Source organism: Mesocricetus auratus, unplaced genomic scaffold (genome assembly GCF_017639785.1).
Source record: "Mesocricetus auratus isolate SY011 unplaced genomic scaffold, BCM_Maur_2.0 Super-Scaffold_100125, whole genome shotgun sequence".
Lineage (NCBI taxonomy): Eukaryota > Metazoa > Chordata > Mammalia > Rodentia > Cricetidae > Mesocricetus > Mesocricetus auratus.
In genome coordinates, this window is record NW_024429248.1 from 860,017 (window position 1) to 877,425 (window position 17,409).

The window sequence follows — 17,409 nt, forward strand, 5'->3', positions numbered from 1 at the left end:
CCCTTGCCCTTCATGGACTCTTGGTTTTTCAGACCTGACCCACCCCCTCCCGCCCCAACCGTTGCCAGCCTGGCCACAGCCTCCATACAATAGGCCCGTCTTTCCTTCCAGAGATACCAGGTTGGACACCATGGACCCCCTGGTCCTCCTGCTCCCTGAGCTGCCTTGTCCCTGGGGGGGACCCTGGCTGGCGGCAGCGATCTCGGCTGTGCCCCAGTTCCAAGGACACGTACTGCCCTGGAGAGGCCACCCAGGAGGAGCCCTGCAGCCCCCCTGTGTGCCCAGGTATAGCCCTACCTTCCTGGTGTGACTGGGAACGTGGGTGGGAAAATGAACAAAAGAGAATGACCCCCCTCGACCAGGTCCCACCCCCAGGAAGGAGGGGAAAGAGCAAACCTGGTATATGCCCTTTAAGCCACTCCCACCCCACACCCACCCAAGGTCTCCCTAAAAAGACAGCACACTATTGACATTATGTCTTGCCGCCATGACCATGGCCTCTGTTCTTCCTGACAGTGCCGAGTGCCTGGGGTTCATGGGCCTCCTGGTCTACCTGCTCAGCCTCCTGTAACGGCGGCATCCAGAGTCGTGGGCGCAGCTGCTCTAGCTTGGCTCCTGGGAACCCTGTGTGTCAAGGGCCCCACACTCAGACCAGAGACTGCAACATGCATCCATGCACAGGTGCCAAAACCCCCCACACTCTCTAGGTGGCCTCGGCCACCCTGGGCCTCGACCTTTCCAGCCTTCTCGCTTATCTGACCTCTGGCTTCAGAACAGGCCACACCTAGAGCTAGGGAGCCTTCAGTGTTTCCAGCGTCTCTCCAAGCCCTCTCCTCCTCCCTCTTTCTGGGCCAGGCACTTTACTTGTCCCTGATAAGGACATGTGTAGGAGTGAACCCCACAAAGCTATCCACCCATGAGGGCGGAGACATGTAAACTGACACAGGTAGATATAAAAGGAAGTGAAAGAGGAAGGAACCTCCCTTTTCTCCTGGAAGCCAGCCACGCTTCTAACTCCTGGTCTGTGCGACTCTCTCTCTCTCTCTCTCTCTCTCTCTCTCTCTCTCTCTCTCTCTCTCTCTCTCTCTCTCTCTGTCTCTCTCTGTCTCTCTCTGTCTCTCTCTCTCTGGTAAATAAATATATTGTTTTCCATATATAGCATCGAATATCGTTATAGACATGTGACATTGGAGGCCAAGCCACTCACAGGCAAAATCAGGGGTGCGGGAGCAGCATCAGACCAGAGGAGTCTATTTCCTTACTCCTTGATCAGTGGGGCATTCCTTCTGACCCTGACACTAGTGTCCTCCTGTTTCCAAGAGCATTCATATCCAGTGGAGCCGAGCTATTGAGCAAGGGGAGGGAGTGGGAGAGGACTGAAGGGGAGGGGCTTCCTGGCCACTGCCTTGCCAATCACTACGCCCAAGCTTTCCTCCTCGTCAGCATCCCTTCTCTCCTCTCCTGACTCAGGGCCCTTTTCTGTCTTCCCGTCCAGCCCAGTGCCCAGGGGACATGGTGTTCCGTTCGGCAGAACAGTGTCATGAGGAGGGGGGACCGTGCCCTCGGCTGTGCCTGGCACAGGACCCTGGGGTGGAGTGCATTGGCTCCTGCGCCCCTAGCTGCAACTGCCCCCCTGGCCTCTTCCTACATAATGCTAGCTGCCTGCCCCGCAGCCAGTGCCCCTGCCAGCTGCACGGGCAGCTCTACACACCAGGGGCAGTAGCTCGTCTGGACTGCAACAACTGGTAGGCTGCCAGCGGACAGTGGGGTGGGGGTCAAAGGGAGGGGCTGTGCTCCAGAGATGGGTAGGAATGAACTCACACACATATTCACTCACGAGGCAGGGTAGGCAGAGGGTGAGGGCTGAATGTGCTGACACCCGTGCCAGGCATGGCTCCCGAGACAACTGCAGTGAATTTTCACCCCGTCTGACTCTGGGAAGACTGGGTTTCAGAGAGGTGGTGTGCTATGTAGAATGGAACTATAGGCTGGTGAGGGGCTTCTTTATAAAACACCTTTTCATTTCTTGGCAAATTCACACATGCATAGAAGGCACTTTGATCCTATTCACCCCACTCCTTCCGCTAACTTCTTCCAGGTCAACCTCAACCCCTTCCAACATTGTTGTTGATGGTATGAGACCATCCACTGGAGAGTGGTCCAAACACCAGGGGCAATGTCCTTAAAGAAAGTGGACTTTCCTCCTCCCAGGTCCCATCAGTTGCCATAGCTCCTCAACTAGGGGGCTCATGAGCCCTTCTGGAAGGCATTTTCTCCTTCCCTTGGATTCTGCCCTTCTAAGTAGCCAATTCTCCAAGCCGGCACCGGGTTTTGCCAGCAGAGGGCGCTCTAACATACCCCTGACCCCCCCCCTTTACTCAGATTTCTTCATTCTTCGTTTTTCTCTTCCTTTTTTTATCTCCCGATGTTTCCTCCCAGTTCCCTTCTTTACTGCTCCTCCCCCTTTCTCATGATTCCTCTGCTAGATTATTTTTCTAGAATCTCCATTGTTTGACCAATAAACATGTATTGGAGAAAAAAAATGGAAGGGCACAGAATATGCCCACTTCTGTAGAATTCTAGCTCCTTCCAAGTGGCCCCTACCTAGCCCTGTCACTTAAAGTCATGTACAGATGTTGTTTAATAAGTGCGCATGAGCCGGGCGTTGGCGGCCCATGCCTTTAATCCCAGCACTCGGGAGGCAGAGCCAGGCGGATCTCTGTGAGTTGGAGGCCAGCCTGGTCTACAGAGCGAGTTCCAGGACAGCCTCCAAAACAATACAGAGAAACTTTGTCTCGAAAAACCAAAAAAAAAAAAAAAGTGCACATGAAATGAAAGGTATAAAAGGTATCTCTTGATGAAACTGTGTGACAAAGGGACAGCACCTTACCTGGAGGATCTGAGAGTGAGCATCCAAGCCACATCGTACACATCACGTTGTGTGTCTGGTGGCCTCACTCCCCGTCCTTTGAAGTAGGTGCCCAGTGCTTCAAGGGCAAGGGCTGGGACTGGACTGGGGCTCACTAGACTCTCTCTTGGCAGCACCTGTGTCTCTGGCGAAATGGTGTGCACCGCAGAACTCTGTCCAGGTACTCCCTCCATGTGGTGGCTAGTGCTCAGAGACTATGGGGGGCTCCTTGAGCTTGGAGATAGCCTCCTGAGAGTGTTGGTGGTGTTCCAAGCAAGTCAGGGTTCCAGGACAGCTTGACCTGGTTTCAGACATCGGTTCCCGCCCTCCCACAGTTGCCTGTGGCTGGAGCCCCTGGACTCCATGGAGTCTTTGCAGCCAGAGCTGTAATGTTGGCATCCGACGGCGCTTCAGAGCAGGCACCGCACCACCAGCTGCCTTTGGGGGCGCCGAGTGCCAAGGTCCCAGCATAGATGCTGAATTCTGCAGTTTGAGGCCGTGCCAAGGTAAGAGTAGGGGGGCTAGGGCCAGAGACCCAATGAAAGAGCCTTCCAGAGAGAAGCCAAGATATCCCTCAGGACCCCATGAGAGATATAAGGGACTTCCCTTAGGAATGACACTAAGAGATGGTCCCCAGAGGCCTTACTAGTCCTCCTTAGAGGCCAACCCACTTCCTCTGTGAAGGCACCATGTCTCCCAAGGTGGAGATGATTCTGTAGGTGGAGAGAGAAGGAAGGGGTGTCTTGGATACCTAGGCAGCGGGAAGGGGTGCGCTGGGTATGGAAGGTGAGCTCTTTAGTGACCTGGATGTTACCCATAGGCCCTGGTGCAGACTGGAGTTCCTGGAGTCTGTGCTCAGTGCCCTGTGGTGGTGGCTACAGGAATCGCACTCGAGGCAGTGGCCCCCACAGCCCCATTGAGTTCTCCACCTGCAGCCTGCAGGCCTGCGCAGGTGAGGGACGGACGCCTTGGGGACACTCTAGTTCTCGTTGCCACTAAGCCAGGACACTTGCAACACCCCGCCCCTGCAGCCCTGTCCCTTAATACAGCCTCCATGGCAACCTGGGAAATACCTAGAACTGATGCTCTCCCCTGTTGGGGGATAGCTGAATGGGTAGGCACTGTGCCGCCATTTTGACACATGTGTCTACAGGACCAGTGCCGGGTGTGTGTCCTAAGGGCCAGCAATGGCTAGACTGTGCCCAGGGCCCGGCCTCCTGTGCCCATCTCAGTACCGGCAGACAGACCAATCGGACTTGCCAACCTGGCTGCTACTGCCTCTCTGGAATGTTCCTGCTAGTAAGTATGCCCGCTGCCTGGCCACAGTTGGGACTGCCTCGTGGCTCTTGCTTTGGCAGGAAGGAGATAGCCAGGGGCCTGGGCAAGGGCAGAGTCACAAAGGTTTGGGGCTGGAGGCAAAGACTGCTGAGTTGGAGACACCTTCGATAGCTGTTCTCTTATGGAAGCGGTGGTGGGTCAGAAGGGTTTTATACGTTTGACTCCTTCAAACGCACATCCTCTTATCTATCTGTCTGTCTGTCTGTCTATCTATCTATCTATCTATCTATCTATCTATCTATCTATCATCTACCTATCTATCTATCACCAGCTATGTGCTGGGCAGCTACTGTGTGCTCAGTCTTAGGCTGGGTAATCAGTTGAGTGGAATGGATTAAGTAAGATTTACTTAGGTTGCCTACTGGTTCTGGCTAGAGCCACGGCTACATTCCTTAATGAAAACGGTTGGGTGAGTGGGGCTGGAGGGTGTTACACTGCTGTATGAATCACAATATTCATATGAAAAGTATATATATATATGTATCTCACACAGTTGATTCATTTAACAATTCAGTTTCATGCCTTGCAGTGGAAGTAGGTCTTTTTTCTCCCTGAAGGAGAGTGTCCCATGTTCCTATATGACCCTCAGATAAGGGCCTGCTCTTTCCCAATGAGAGGGGGGCCTGGGTAGAGCCCTGTGGAAGTCTTCAGGGTGGCCCTTAAGATGGACTAGGAGATTGAGTGCTGGCTTTGACTGGAGCAGGATGACAAAGGGTTTTCTATTCCAGAACAATGTGTGCGTGCCTGCCCAGGACTGCCCCTGCACCCACAGGGGGCACCTTCACCCCCCGGGCAGTGCCGTGGTTTATCCTTGTGAGAATTGGTAAGCCCCTCCTACCCCCAGTTCTGCAGTGGCCCTGTGGTCCCTGAGGAACCAACTGTTCAGTGTCTTTCCTCAGTCCCAGAAGATACTGGCTCCAGTTAACCAAAGAGATGCCCCCACCTCCCCCAGCCCAGCCACAACCAACCCACCCTGCTGTCTAAACCTGCCTGCACCCCCCCAGCCACCCGTCCTTGTCTGTTTGCTTTCAGGGGCTGGGAACATACTTAGCGGGACAGGGTTTGTCTGGCAAGACCCTGAATTAAACCTCCAGTAATGAAAAAAAATTATCTGTCTTCTTTCTCCCAACCTGTGCTAATTTTTATGATTGTTGTAACAAACTGTATTATATCTATACTCACAAATACACATGCACACATCACACAAACACATGCATACAAACACATACATGTACTGGAGGTAGGGGCCTTGAAAAACAGCCATTGATGGCCACACATGCCCTAGATCAAGGTGTTGGCAGATCTGGTGTTTCTGAGACACTGAGGAAGCATTTGTCCCAACTTTCCCTTTTGGCACCAATCGGGCATTTCCTAGCTTACAGGTGGCTGTCTTCTCCCTCTTTCTATCATCTTCCTCCCGAGTATGTCAGCATCCAAATACCCCTTTCTTACAAGAACACAAGTCATACTAGGTTGGCTTTGCCCCAGCCCCAGCCACCTTACTAGTTCGGTTACCTCTGGAAGGATCCTGTCTACAAATAAGGTCCTGGGGAACCGGAGTTTGGGCAAAGGCTCTGTGGGTTCCGTGTAGTCCTGGGGAGCACCCAAGCCTCTGTTTTTCCCTCCAGCTCCTGTATCTCTGGGCTCATCACCAACTGCAGCTCCCGGCCTTGTGAGGAAGGTGAGAACGGCTTCTCACTCCTCGTATGTTCTTGTTTCCTATCCTCGCAGCCATGGCCTACACTGGGGATAGGAGACAGGCATCAGAGGAACTGAGGCAGAAGGTGTTATGGTGCCTCCCCACAATGGATCATTCTTTTCAGACATTCTCTCTCTCTCTCCTCCTCCATACATCCCAAGGCCAGCCTGCATGGTCACCCTGGACCCCATGGAGTATGTGTTCAGCCTCCTGCAGCCCTGCCCGACGCCACCGGCACCGATTCTGTTCCAGGCCCCCCGGTATGGAACCCTTCAGCCTGGCTCTCCTGCCCACAGCGGCCCCCACAACCCTCTGCCCAGGCTCTGAGGCGGAGGAAGAGCCATGCCTCCTGCCAGCGTGTGACCGTAAGTGGCCCTTTAGGCCAATGCTTGCCCTGAAGCCCTGAGTGGGGCCGTCTCTGGGGTACCTCATCCTTACACCAGTAATCTCCAGAACCCTCAAACCCTTTCACATGCCTTCCTCTGCTTTTCCCTCAGAAGCAGGGAGCTGGAGTCCTTGGGGACTCTGGTCTGGCTGTAGTCGGAGCTGTGGAGGAGGTCTGAGGAGCCGGACCCGAGCCTGTGACCAGCCTCCACCCCAGGGCCTCGGGGATTTCTGCGAAGGACCTCAGGCCCAGGGAGAGGCCTGCCAGGCTCAACCATGCCCAGGTATCTGCTGAGGAGGGGGGTGGGCCCAGGAACAAAGAGTAAGAAGCTGGGAAGCAGCCTTAGGAGGCAGGTCAGCAGCTCTGACATACCCCACCCCATCCTGACCTCCAGTGACCAACTGCAGCACCATCGAAGGGGCAGAGTATAGCCCCTGTGGCCCTCCCTGTCCCCGATCCTGTGATGACCTTGTGGTGAGTCTGGGCCCCCTTGATACCCCTACCTGACCTTTGGCTCTGACCAGAGAAGCCTCTTGTGGGAAGCATGGGTGTGGCTTTGGGCCCATGGCCTCTTGCCCGGTGCTGGGTAGAAAGCCTGGCGGGGAGGACTGGGGCCCTGGATTTTAAGTTTGCAATAGTGCGGGCCTGCTCCCTCTTGGTGAGGGAGGCAGCCGTATCCAGCAGCCCTTGGCATCAGTACAGCCAGTGTTTCTAAATTAAAACGCTGTTGCAAACGCAGCACAAACGCATGGGAGGGGGAAGCCAGCCCACTGTGTCATCTTAAGTGCCATAAACATTTTGGTGTACAGAGCTTGCGTGTGTGTGCGTGTGTGTGTGTGTGTGCGTGCGTGCGTGTGTGCGCGTGTGCGTGTGTGTGCGTGCGCGTGCGCGTGCGTGTGCGTGTGCGTGTGTGTGTGTGTGTGTGTGTGTGTGTGTGTGTGTGTGTGTGTGTGTGCATGTTTTCCAATGCCTACGCAGACACAGATGGAGGCATGCACAGACAGGGTCTCTGAGTCCATGATCCCACATTCTGTGGGGAGGAAGGCACACGTGAATCAGAGGTCGACACGGTAAGATCTCTGAGGATGAAGATGATGCTTTGAGGCCTGAGTACGGACAGCCATAAATGGAAGGAGGCCAGGAATGACTCCAGGCAGGCTAGGGAGTAGGGAGGAGGAAGAAGGAAGAGGATTCACCTAGGATGGCCCAGCCACTGCAGGTCGTCACAGACAGGGCCTGTCCCCAGCTGTTTACCACACAACCTCTCTTCCCAGACAGCTTTATCTGAGGTGGCTGCTTTCCCTGAGTGCTAGGGAGGTCTGGGCATGCCTCAGTTCCCAGACCATCCGTGCAAGCCCCCACACCGAGCCTGCGACCCCTAAGGCCATATTTGCAGGGCCCCACCTTCCAGATACATTCCTCGGGAGTTGAGGGGTTAATCTGTAGGCCTGCTCTCCCCTCCCCCCACCCCTTCCCTTCTCAGTGGCAGGGAACTCACAGTGGCATGCTGGTTCCCTTCCTACCCTTCATCAGTTCTTAAAGTAATTGTAAGGTCATACTTTATTCCCTTTCTGGGCACCCTTCATTTTCATGGTGCTCCTTATCACTGCAGGGACAAAAATACTTGACAAAAGCATTCTTGAGAAAGAAAGGACTTTTTTCCGGGCTCATGGTTAGAAGGGGCAGCCCACTGCTTCAGGGAAGTCACAGAGGCAAGAGCCCGAGGCGGCAAGAGTCATATCACATCCGCATCCGTCAGGAAGCAGAGTGATGAGCTGCTCCTCTCTGGTACCCAGCCCAGTAACCCCCAGCTGCCACTCACATTCGGGACATGTCCTTTCGTTTCTCGAAGTCCCATCAAGTTGGCGATCCAGATTAACCACCACGGACCCATACACTGCCCCTCCGGCTTGTTCTTGTGACTCCTCCTAGCTCCCTACCTCCGGCCCTGGGTCCTGATGACTAAACCCCTGCTTGTTCTGTGCCTTCCCAGCACTGTGTGTGGCACTGCCTGCCAGGCTGCTACTGTCCCGCGGGCAAGGTACTGAGTGCTGACGGGACCATCTGCGTGCAGCCCAGTCACTGCGGCTGCTTGGACCTGCTGACTGGGAAGCGCCACCACCCAGGCACTCAGCTAACAAGGCCCGATGGCTGTAACCACTGGTGAGAGACCATGCTGCATTGTTGGGGCAGGAGGCAGCCTGGTGTCGGTGCACATCTAAGTTCTGGGGGCCCAGACAGCCGGTACAGCTAGACAGCCCTGTCCTGGAGGAGATGCAATGTGGGCCCCACGACAGCTGTCTGACTGGAGGAGAAACTGAGGCAGCCAGCTCCGTGTGTCTGGGTATTTATTCCTGGGAGGAGAGAAGTTGGGCTGGACAAGCAACCGATAACGTTTGTTCCTGCTGTCGGCCCTCACTTACCTGCAGGGTTACCTACAGTCACTCCCTCCCCAGTGACTATTCCAGAAGGCTAGTTGATGGGACAGGCAGGCTTCCGAAGCATGTGAGAGAAGGAAGACGGGCGTAGACTGCACCGTGAAACTGCAAATACGGAGAGGAAGGAAGGGTCAGGCAGATGAGTTTGTGGGGACAGGAAGCCATTCTGAACTGCCATAATTTAATTTCCCCTGGCTCTGCTCTTGCCCAGCACCTGCGTGGAGGGGAGGCTCAACTGCACAGACCTGCCCTGCCAAGGTACGTGCTAGTATGCAGGCTTGGGGGAGGGGTAGAGGCATGAAGAGAGTGGTCTCCGGATTTCATCTGCTTACATCCACTGCCCGCCCACCCTTACGCTTTCACAGTGCCTGGAGGCTGGTGCCCATGGTCAGAGTGGACAGCGTGCTCCCAGCCCTGCGGAGGCCAAACAAGGACCCGCTTCAGGGCCTGCGTCTGCCCTGCTCCGCAGCATGGGGGTGCCCCGTGCCCCGAGGAGGCAGGGGAGACAGGGATGCAGCGTCAAAGAGAAGCCTGCCCTAGCCCCACTACATGCCCAGGTGTGATGCTCCCATGAGACCTGCGCCCCCTGTCCCAGAAGCCCCAAATATATGCTCTGACCCAGGTGACCCAAGGCCTCCTGGGTCTCCCGAGACAGATGGTCATGTCTCCTTGGTGCAGTGGATGGAGCTTGGAGTCCCTGGGGGCCGTGGTCTCCCTGTGACGCATGCCTGGGACAGTCCCTACGGAGCCGGGTGTGTGATCATCCCCCCACCTCTGACGGAGGCAGGCCTTGTCCCGGGGGCCACCAGCAGAGTCGCCCTTGTCGGGACAGTTCCGCCCTGTGCACAGGTGAAGGCTTTGGGGGGGGGGGTGAGGCAAGGGGGAATCCTCTGTGGGTCTAGAGAAAACGCTGGCGCCGACCGCCACGTTCCCACGCAGAACTGTTGTTCAAAGGGCAGCCTCAAGCCGCTGGCCCGTGGTTCTGGGTGAGGTGTCAGGTCACAACGAATGTGGGCATTCTCGAGAGGCTCCTACCCCTTGGGGTAGTTCCTTGACACTAACGCTCTCCCGCTTTCTTCCTAGACTGTGGAGGGGGCCAGGATCTCCTACCCTGTGGACAGCCCTGTCCTCGCTCCTGCCAGGACCTGTCCCTTGGCAGTATATGCCTACCAGGCTCAGCGGGCTGCCAGTCCAGCTGCGGATGTCCTCCAGGGCAGCTCTCCCAAGACGGGCTTTGTGTGCCCCCAGCCGACTGTCACTGCCACTTCCAACCTAGAGACATGGGTCGGTAGTACCTCCCTTGTACTCACCCCTTGACCATTCCCGTTTCCTCCAGCTGCCTACTGAGAGCTGCGGTACTGCTCCTTCTGGCTCTGCATCTCGCCTCTCAGGGCCCAGGTTCAGCTACGGGTTGGGAACTGCGTTTCCCACACCCTGCAGCTTCCATCTCCTTCCTCCAGGACCTGGGTGCTGTTGGGTGGGATGCTAAATGCAGGAGCATAGAGGGTGAGGAGAGGTGAAGGCTGTTGTGCTGTCTGGCCTCCATCCTTATCCCGTGGCCCTCAGGGATCCCTGAGAACCAGAGCCGGTCCGTGGGGTCCGCACTCAGCTCCTGGGAGAGCCTGGAACCTGGAGAGGTGGTAACGGGGCCCTGTGACAACTGGTAAGCGGATTGCGGGGAGGTGAGCTGTGGAGCTGGGCCATGGTACCCGCCCCCCCAGGGAGCATGGATCAGGTCGTGAAACTGAAACCTCTTTCCTTTGTCCCCAGCACCTGCGTAGCAGGCATCCTGCAGTGTCGTGAGGTGCCCAGCTGCCCCCGTCCTGGGGTGTGGAGCTCTTGGGGTCCCTGGGAGAAATGCAGTGTCTCCTGTGGGGGAGGGGAGCAGCTGCGCTCTAGGAGCTGTGCCCGACCACCCTGCCCTGGGCTAGCTCGACAGAGTAGAACTTGTCACGTCCAGGTCTGCAGAGGTGAGCCCAGCCAGCCTCAACCCAATAATCAATCCCTCAGTCTAGAGTCCCATCCAGGTCCCCCTTGACCCTGACTCTGAGGGCATGCAGACGCCTCCCTTTCTCTCCCCCTCCCCGCCCCGTCCCCCCCTCCCGTCATGTCATACTCTTCTCTTGCTGGTGATGAACAAGAAAAGGAGGAAACAGCCAGATTACGGGGAACCTTTGGGGAAGGGACGCTGCCAAGGGGTCTGGACAGTGGGGACAGTGGGTCAGACGGGGCACTGACTCCGGTGTTGCGTCTCAGATGCGGGCTGCCCGGTGGGCCGACTGTACCGTGCATGCCATCCCAGCGAGGGGTGCCCCTTCTCTTGCGCCCACATCACGGGACAGGCGGCCTGCTTCTCTGACAGCTGTGAGGAGGGGTGCCACTGTCCCGAGGGCACGTTTCATCATCGCCTGACCTGCGTACAGGTGAGGACTCAGCCGGGCAGGAGCCCGAGGCTATGCCCCTTGGTCCCTGGTATCTGACAGCTCACTTCCCGCAAGGAGTCTGGGTCTCTTAGACAGCCCCCCTTTGTCATGGGACCCTAAGAAGCACTCAAACCTGGGAGGTCATTGTTGATGATTTCCAGGGTGGCAAATTGGGAGCCCAGATAGGAAAATGGAGCTGAGGCAGCTTCCCAGGGTGTCCCTAGTTTTCCAGGGGCCACCTGCTCCCTAGGGATAGCACCTGGGCTTGTATTCCTTACCAGCTGATCTCCCAGCTCAGGGGCACCTGCAAGACTTCAGAGGCCACTGTGATCACGTGCTGGTCTGTGCTCCTCTGGCTGTACGGCACTCAGTCTTCCTAGCAGCGAAGGGCAGTTTCCTGTTGGGTCCCCACAGCCACCCTTGGCACATGGCCCAGCAGCCCCATCCTCTCTCTCAGGGGCCATAGATCTCCATTATGTCTCTCTTCCCTGCCTTGCCTTTGTGGGGAAAGGGCCCCACGCCCCAACTCTACCTGGCCCCGTATCCCTGTCTCCAGCTGTGGGACAAATGGCAGGCAGGTATTTGGGATTCCATTTCTAATCCCATGGCCTCCACCAGCCAGAACCTGAAATGTTTCCTAGCCCCGATCTCTCGACTAAGATGCGATGATGACACTGGTCTTTGGGGGTCGGGAGGACTCACACTGAAGCATCCCGACTCCTCTGATTCCCGGCAAAACTCTCTGTGCCTCACCAAGTCCTGTCCTCTTGGAGTCTCTCTGACAATGCCTGGTTGTGTCCTTCTAGCTGTTCTGTACAGAAATGTGGCTGACTCTCAGTCCAGGTTCACAGCCCACAGACTCTCAGTCCTGTGTGAACCAGGAAACACCTCCTGAGGCCCCAGGTCCTCCCTGTCTTCCCCCAAGTCTCATCAGGGAGAGGTTCTGCATATCGGAGGTATCCGGTAGGAAGCTTCCTGGGAGATTTCACTGTCTCCTCCTGTCCACCCACCCAGGAATGCCCCTGTGTGCTGACAGCCTTGCTGCTGCAGGAGCTGGGGTTGGCCAGCGCGGCTCCCAGGACCTACCCAACCCTTCTGAAAGATGGGGGCCAGCCCCTTGGACCTGGATATGAGCTACACTCAGGCCAGACGCTTCAAACGGTCTGTGGAAACTGGTAAGGGAACCTCCAAGGTGGGGACTGGGCTAGAGCGGGGGTGGGTGGGTAAAGGGGGCTTCTAGAGTAAGGACAGGGAACCCGGGCTGTATCTCTTCCTTTGCCTGGCTGGGCTTCCTTGGCCACTTTGCCCCCCCCCCCGCCATGCCTGTGTTTCCTCTAGCTCCTGTGTTCATGGGAAGCTGTCTTGCTCTATGGAGGAATGCTCCAGGGTTCATGGCAGCTTCGGTCCCTGGAGCATATGGAGCCCGTGCTCCCAGCCCTGTGGTGGGCTGGGTACCCGCACCCGAACTCGCCAGTGTTTGCATCCCACACTCGTTCCTGGTGGACTGAGTTGCCGCGGGCCCCTTCAGGACGTAGAGTACTGTTCCAGCCCGGAATGCCCTGGTAAGGGAAATAGAAGCTAGGCAGAAACTGCCTGGCCAAGTGTGGCTCAGTCTGCCTTTGTTCTCGGATGTACCCGTTTATCCCTGCTGGTGTCTCTGGATTTTCCTTCCTCTCACCCGATGGGTCTGCAACCAGCCCGCCGGGAGATCGTGCCAGAGGCTCAACACTGTGCGTGGTGCTCGGTAGAGTACATTGCAGGCACCAAAACACTTCTGAACAGGGTCTCCTTTCACACAGGGGCTGCAAGGTCCACGGTGGAGCCGGTGACAGGCCTTGCAGGTAGCCCAAGTCTCCTAGAACCTCTCCAGGATAGCCTTTCCCTGGGAAGAGCAAGCCTTGGGCCTCTTCCCTCCCCATCCCTGCTTCCTGAATGGGCTGGAGCCCTGGATGACGAATTGGCATGTTAAGGCCCTCTTTCTTCTACCCCTTTTCCCACAGGAGGCTGGGGCCCATGGTCGCCATGGTCCCCCTGTTCCCACAGCTGCACAGACCCTGCTCATCCAGCATGGCGCAGCCGCACACGCCTCTGCTTGGGCAACTGTACAGTGGGGGACTCCTTACAGGAGCATCCTTGCAACCTACCCTCGTGTACAGGTATGATTCTGAGGCTCAACCTTAGGGCCCTAATCACAGCCTTCAACCAACTCATCCAAACCCAAACCCACACCAGGACATCAATATCCAATTTCCCTAGAACGATCTAATGATCTGATCTGATCTGATCTCAGATCAGTGTCTGACTCTAGGCCTCTGTTTGCTTTATCAGCCCCCGTGGCTGCCCTGAGCCCAACCAAGTTCTATCAGACCTCTCAGTCCTCAGGCATGTGTGCGGGCAAAACACTCTTGGTTGGCTTGTTCCCCAATCCCTCGGCAGTCCCATGAGTCAGGGATTGCTGTCCCCTGTGCTGGATGGGGAAGTCTGGGGCAGGAAGGAGAGCCTGGGTCAGAGAGGAGAGCCTGGGACAAGAAGGAGAGCCTGGGGCAGGAAAGAGCGAGCTTGGGGCAGGAAGGAAAGAGCCTGGGGGCAGGAAGGAGAGAGCCTGGGGCAGCAAAGAGAGCCTGGGGGCAGGAAAGAGAGCCTGGGGCAGGAAAGAGAGAGCTTGGGGCAGGAAAGAGAGAGCTTGGGAGCAGGAAGGAAAGAGCCTGGGAGCAGGAAGGAGAGAGCCTGGGGCAGGAAGGAGAGAGCTTGGGGCAGGAAGGAAAGAGCCTGGGAGCAGGAAGGAGAGAGCTTGGGGCAGGAAGGAAAGAGCCTGGGGGCAGGAAGGAGAGAGCCTGGGGCAGCAAAGAGAGCCTGGGGGCAGGAAAGAGAGCCTGGGGCAGGAAAGAGAGAGCTTGGGGCAGGAAAGAGAGAGTTTGGGGCAGGAAGGAAAGAGCCTGGGGGCAGGAAGGAGAGAGCTTGGGGCAGGAAGGAAAGAGCCTGGGAGCAGGAAGGAGAGAGCCTGGGGCAGCAAAGAGAGCCTGGGGGCAGGAAAGAGAGCCTGGGGGCAGGAAAGAGAGCCTGGGGGCAGGAAAGAGAGCCTGGGGCAGGAAAGAGAGAGCCTGGGGGCAGGAAAGAGAGAGCTTGGGGCAGGAAGGAGAGAGCCTGGGGCAGGAAGGAGAGCCTGGGGCAGGAAGAAGAGCCTGGGGCAGGAAGGAGAGCCTGGGGCAGGAAGGAGAGAGCCTGGGGTAGGTTATGCTGGTTTCAGATCTTGTTCACTCTAACTCTGCAGCTCTAGCCCTGTGCCCTGGTCCTGGGTGTGGGCCAGGGAACTGTTCCTGGACACCGTGGGCCCCCTGGGAGCCTTGCTCTCGCAGCTGTGGGGTGGGCCAGCAGCGTCGCCTGCGAGCATACAACCCTCCTGGGCCTGGTGGACACTGGTGCTCTGACATCCTGACTGCGTACCAGGAGCGCCGCTTCTGCAACCTGCGTGCCTGTCCAGGTGAGGGGAGCTGGGAGCAGAGAGTAGCTCCAGGCCCCTCCCAGACCCTAACCCTGAGAAGCTCTGGTGCCTTGCTCTCCTGATCTTGCCACGGTCTCTCCCGGCTAATGGGATATGTGGGACACTCTGCAGGAGCCAGACCCTGCTGGAACTACTCTCTCAACAGTGCCTGGGGGCTGGTCCCGTTGGAGCCCCTGGTCCTGGTGTGATCGCAGCTGTGGAGGGGGCCGATCCCTAAGAAGCAGAAGCTGCTCAAGCCCACCACCCAAGAATGGGGGAGCATCCTGTGTCGGGGAGAGGCACCATGTCCGGTCCTGCAATCCCATGCCATGTGGTACGGCGGTAGTGACAGTCACTTCCTGCTTACTGAGCTTATTTTCTGCAAAGCTCTCTCCACCCCAACCTCTAACTCCATTCCCACCATACCCGTGGCATGTAGGAGACCGGCTGCTACTTTGCTGACTACTTAGGAAAACCAGGATGTTCAGAGAAGGGATGGCTGGATCTGGATACTGGGCAGGGACATCCTATGTGTATATCTGGGTCCTTTGTGGCCTTTGAGGCCACAATCAAAGATTTGCCACCTACCTGGTTCATCTCTGGGACATCCTCCCAGCCTTGTCTGTCCTCTTGACCTCTGGAGAACCATCTAGCCCAGGCAAAGTTTCTGAGAGCTTGCGGTATGATGCCAAGGGTGTACTCCATCCTCCCAGATGTAAACTGAACCAGAGTCTATAATTGAACCCTTCCTTTCTTAGCTTCAGCCCTTCCTTCCAATGCTCCCAGCCCCAAGGGTCTTGGCTACTCCAGACTCGTCTGTCATGAGATCCCCATTTACACTGCACACTGCACACTGGCTCAGACCAGGGCTGTAAGCCACTAGGTGAGAATGTTAGCTTCTGAGACGGACAGATTAAATCGGTCTAGCTTCTCGAACACTTACTGGATTGCCCGTTAGGTTCTGAAAACTTACCGGAGGAGAGAGGAGCTCTCTGTGCACTTAGACTAACCTAACCCCAGGGCTCTGCTAATGTTTTAGTTCATACCAATATGGGCGCAAGCGTAGACCCTGGAGCCTCTAGGAGTCACTGATAGGAAAGAGAGAAGGGTCTTGGGGCAGTCAGGTGTTCTTGACTCTGGGCTTCCTCCCTCCCCTGCCAGAGGAAGGCTGCCCAGCAGGCATGGAGATAGTGAGCTGTGCCAACCGCTGCCCCCACAGCTGCTCAGACCTGCAGGAGGGAGCCGTGTGTCAGGAGGACCAGGCCTGCCAGCCGGGCTGTCGCTGCTCTCAAGGTACACGGTAGAGGTCCTCCTGGCTCCTCGGGAAGCTCAGCGGGAAGGCAGGTGTGGTTTGGAAGCCGGCACCAACCTGCTGACTTCCCACAGGGTTTCTGGAGCAGGACGGTGGCTGTGTGCCAGTTGGGCACTGTGAATGCACAGACGCCCAGGGCCGCAGCTGGGCCCCGGGGAGCCAGCACCAGGATGCCTGCAACAACTGCTCCTGTCGGGCTGGGCAGCTCTCCTGCACTGCTCAGGCCTGCCCGCCTCCTGCCCACTGCGCATGGAGCCACTGGTCTGCCTGGAGTCCCTGCAGCCACTCATGTGGACCTCTAGGGCAGCAGAGTCGCTTTAGGTATGGGGCTGGGTGGCCAGGGCCTCCTGTGTGGCATGTCCTTCCCTCTGACAGCGTTCCTGGGTACTTCCTGCGCTCATCAGGGACTTTGCTCCATCCTGTGTTCTCGCCCAGTTGGCGCTGGTCACCTAGGCCTTTCCTTAGCTGCCTTTGTGCTTACTCTGGACTCCCAGAAGGGTTACTATATAAGACATGAACTGTCTGTCCTCCCCTCTGCCCCTGGCCCTACCCAGGTCCTCCACGTCAGGCTCATGGGCCCCCGAGTGCCAGAAGGAGCAGTCACAGAGCCGGTCTTGCCCCGAGGCCCCCTGCCCACCCCTGTGCCTACATGAAGCCCACCCTCGTGCCCTGGGGGACCACTGGCTGCAGGGAGAGTGCCAGCAGTGGTAAGCGTAGGCTCGGGAAGGGTACCCACTGTTCTGCTGGAGAGCAGGACTCTGAAGCCAGGCTCTTTTTCAGTTCCTGCACCCCAGAGGGAGTGATCTGCAGAGACAATGAGTGTGCAGGTTTGGACTCCATGTTGTTCCTTACCTGAGTAGCCCCTTGCTGGCCTAATGTCTTATAGGCATCTCTTCTACGTCCTGTGTCCCCCTGCCCCCCCGCCCCCGTCCCACTCACAATGCTAACCCCTCTGTGCCACAAGGATCCCAACCTAACCTCTGGGTCTTTACCACCCTGCTGCTTGCTACTCTGACCTCACCTGTGCTCTCCTACAGAGCCTGGGGGCTGGACCTTGTGGTCCTCCTGGTCCCGCTGCTCTGTCTCCTGTGGAGGTGGAAGCCAGGTTCGTACTCGATCCTGCGTGGTGTCAGCTCCTCAGCACGGGAGCCTACCCTGCCAGGGACCAGATACTCAGACCCAGCGCTGTGGGCAGCAGCAGTGCCCGAAGGTGCTACACACCTGCTCCTGGGGACCGTGGGGACCCTGTTCCCGCAGCTGCGGCACAGGCCTGGCCTCCCGCGCTGGATCCTGCCCCTGCTTACCCACCGAAGAGGACTCCACGTGTAATGACACGTTCTCACGCCTGGACACTCAGGCCTGCTACCTGGGGCCCTGCCAGGGTGAGTTCTCCCTCCTCCCCACCCCCCCCTTGCTTTCCGTCCT

General features: G+C 57.2%; 1 protein-coding gene across 1 annotated transcript in view; it reads left to right on the forward strand.

Annotated features, from left to right (window-relative positions):
- Nucleotides 1-17,409, forward strand: part of LOC101831911 (SCO-spondin) — a 56,817-nt gene that overhangs the window by 30,127 nt on the left and 9,281 nt on the right. Inside the window, 31 exon segments of the mRNA XM_040736833.1 lie at nt 112-285; nt 517-681; nt 1,496-1,745; nt 3,043-3,089; nt 3,244-3,414; nt 3,729-3,860; nt 4,062-4,207; nt 4,975-5,069; nt 5,875-5,927; nt 6,107-6,310; nt 6,443-6,613; nt 6,725-6,804; nt 8,324-8,493; nt 8,980-9,026; nt 9,134-9,325; nt 9,447-9,617; nt 9,852-10,052; nt 10,335-10,431; nt 10,539-10,738; nt 11,025-11,191; nt 12,206-12,366; nt 12,530-12,753; nt 12,991-13,032; nt 13,192-13,347; nt 14,463-14,672; nt 14,839-15,006; nt 15,834-15,965; nt 16,059-16,305; nt 16,539-16,691; nt 16,765-16,811; nt 17,022-17,366. Coding sequence (XP_040592767.1) covers nt 112-285; nt 517-681; nt 1,496-1,745; nt 3,043-3,089; nt 3,244-3,414; nt 3,729-3,860; nt 4,062-4,207; nt 4,975-5,069; nt 5,875-5,927; nt 6,107-6,310; nt 6,443-6,613; nt 6,725-6,804; nt 8,324-8,493; nt 8,980-9,026; nt 9,134-9,325; nt 9,447-9,617; nt 9,852-10,052; nt 10,335-10,431; nt 10,539-10,738; nt 11,025-11,191; nt 12,206-12,366; nt 12,530-12,753; nt 12,991-13,032; nt 13,192-13,347; nt 14,463-14,672; nt 14,839-15,006; nt 15,834-15,965; nt 16,059-16,305; nt 16,539-16,691; nt 16,765-16,811; nt 17,022-17,366 — 4,818 coding nt within the window.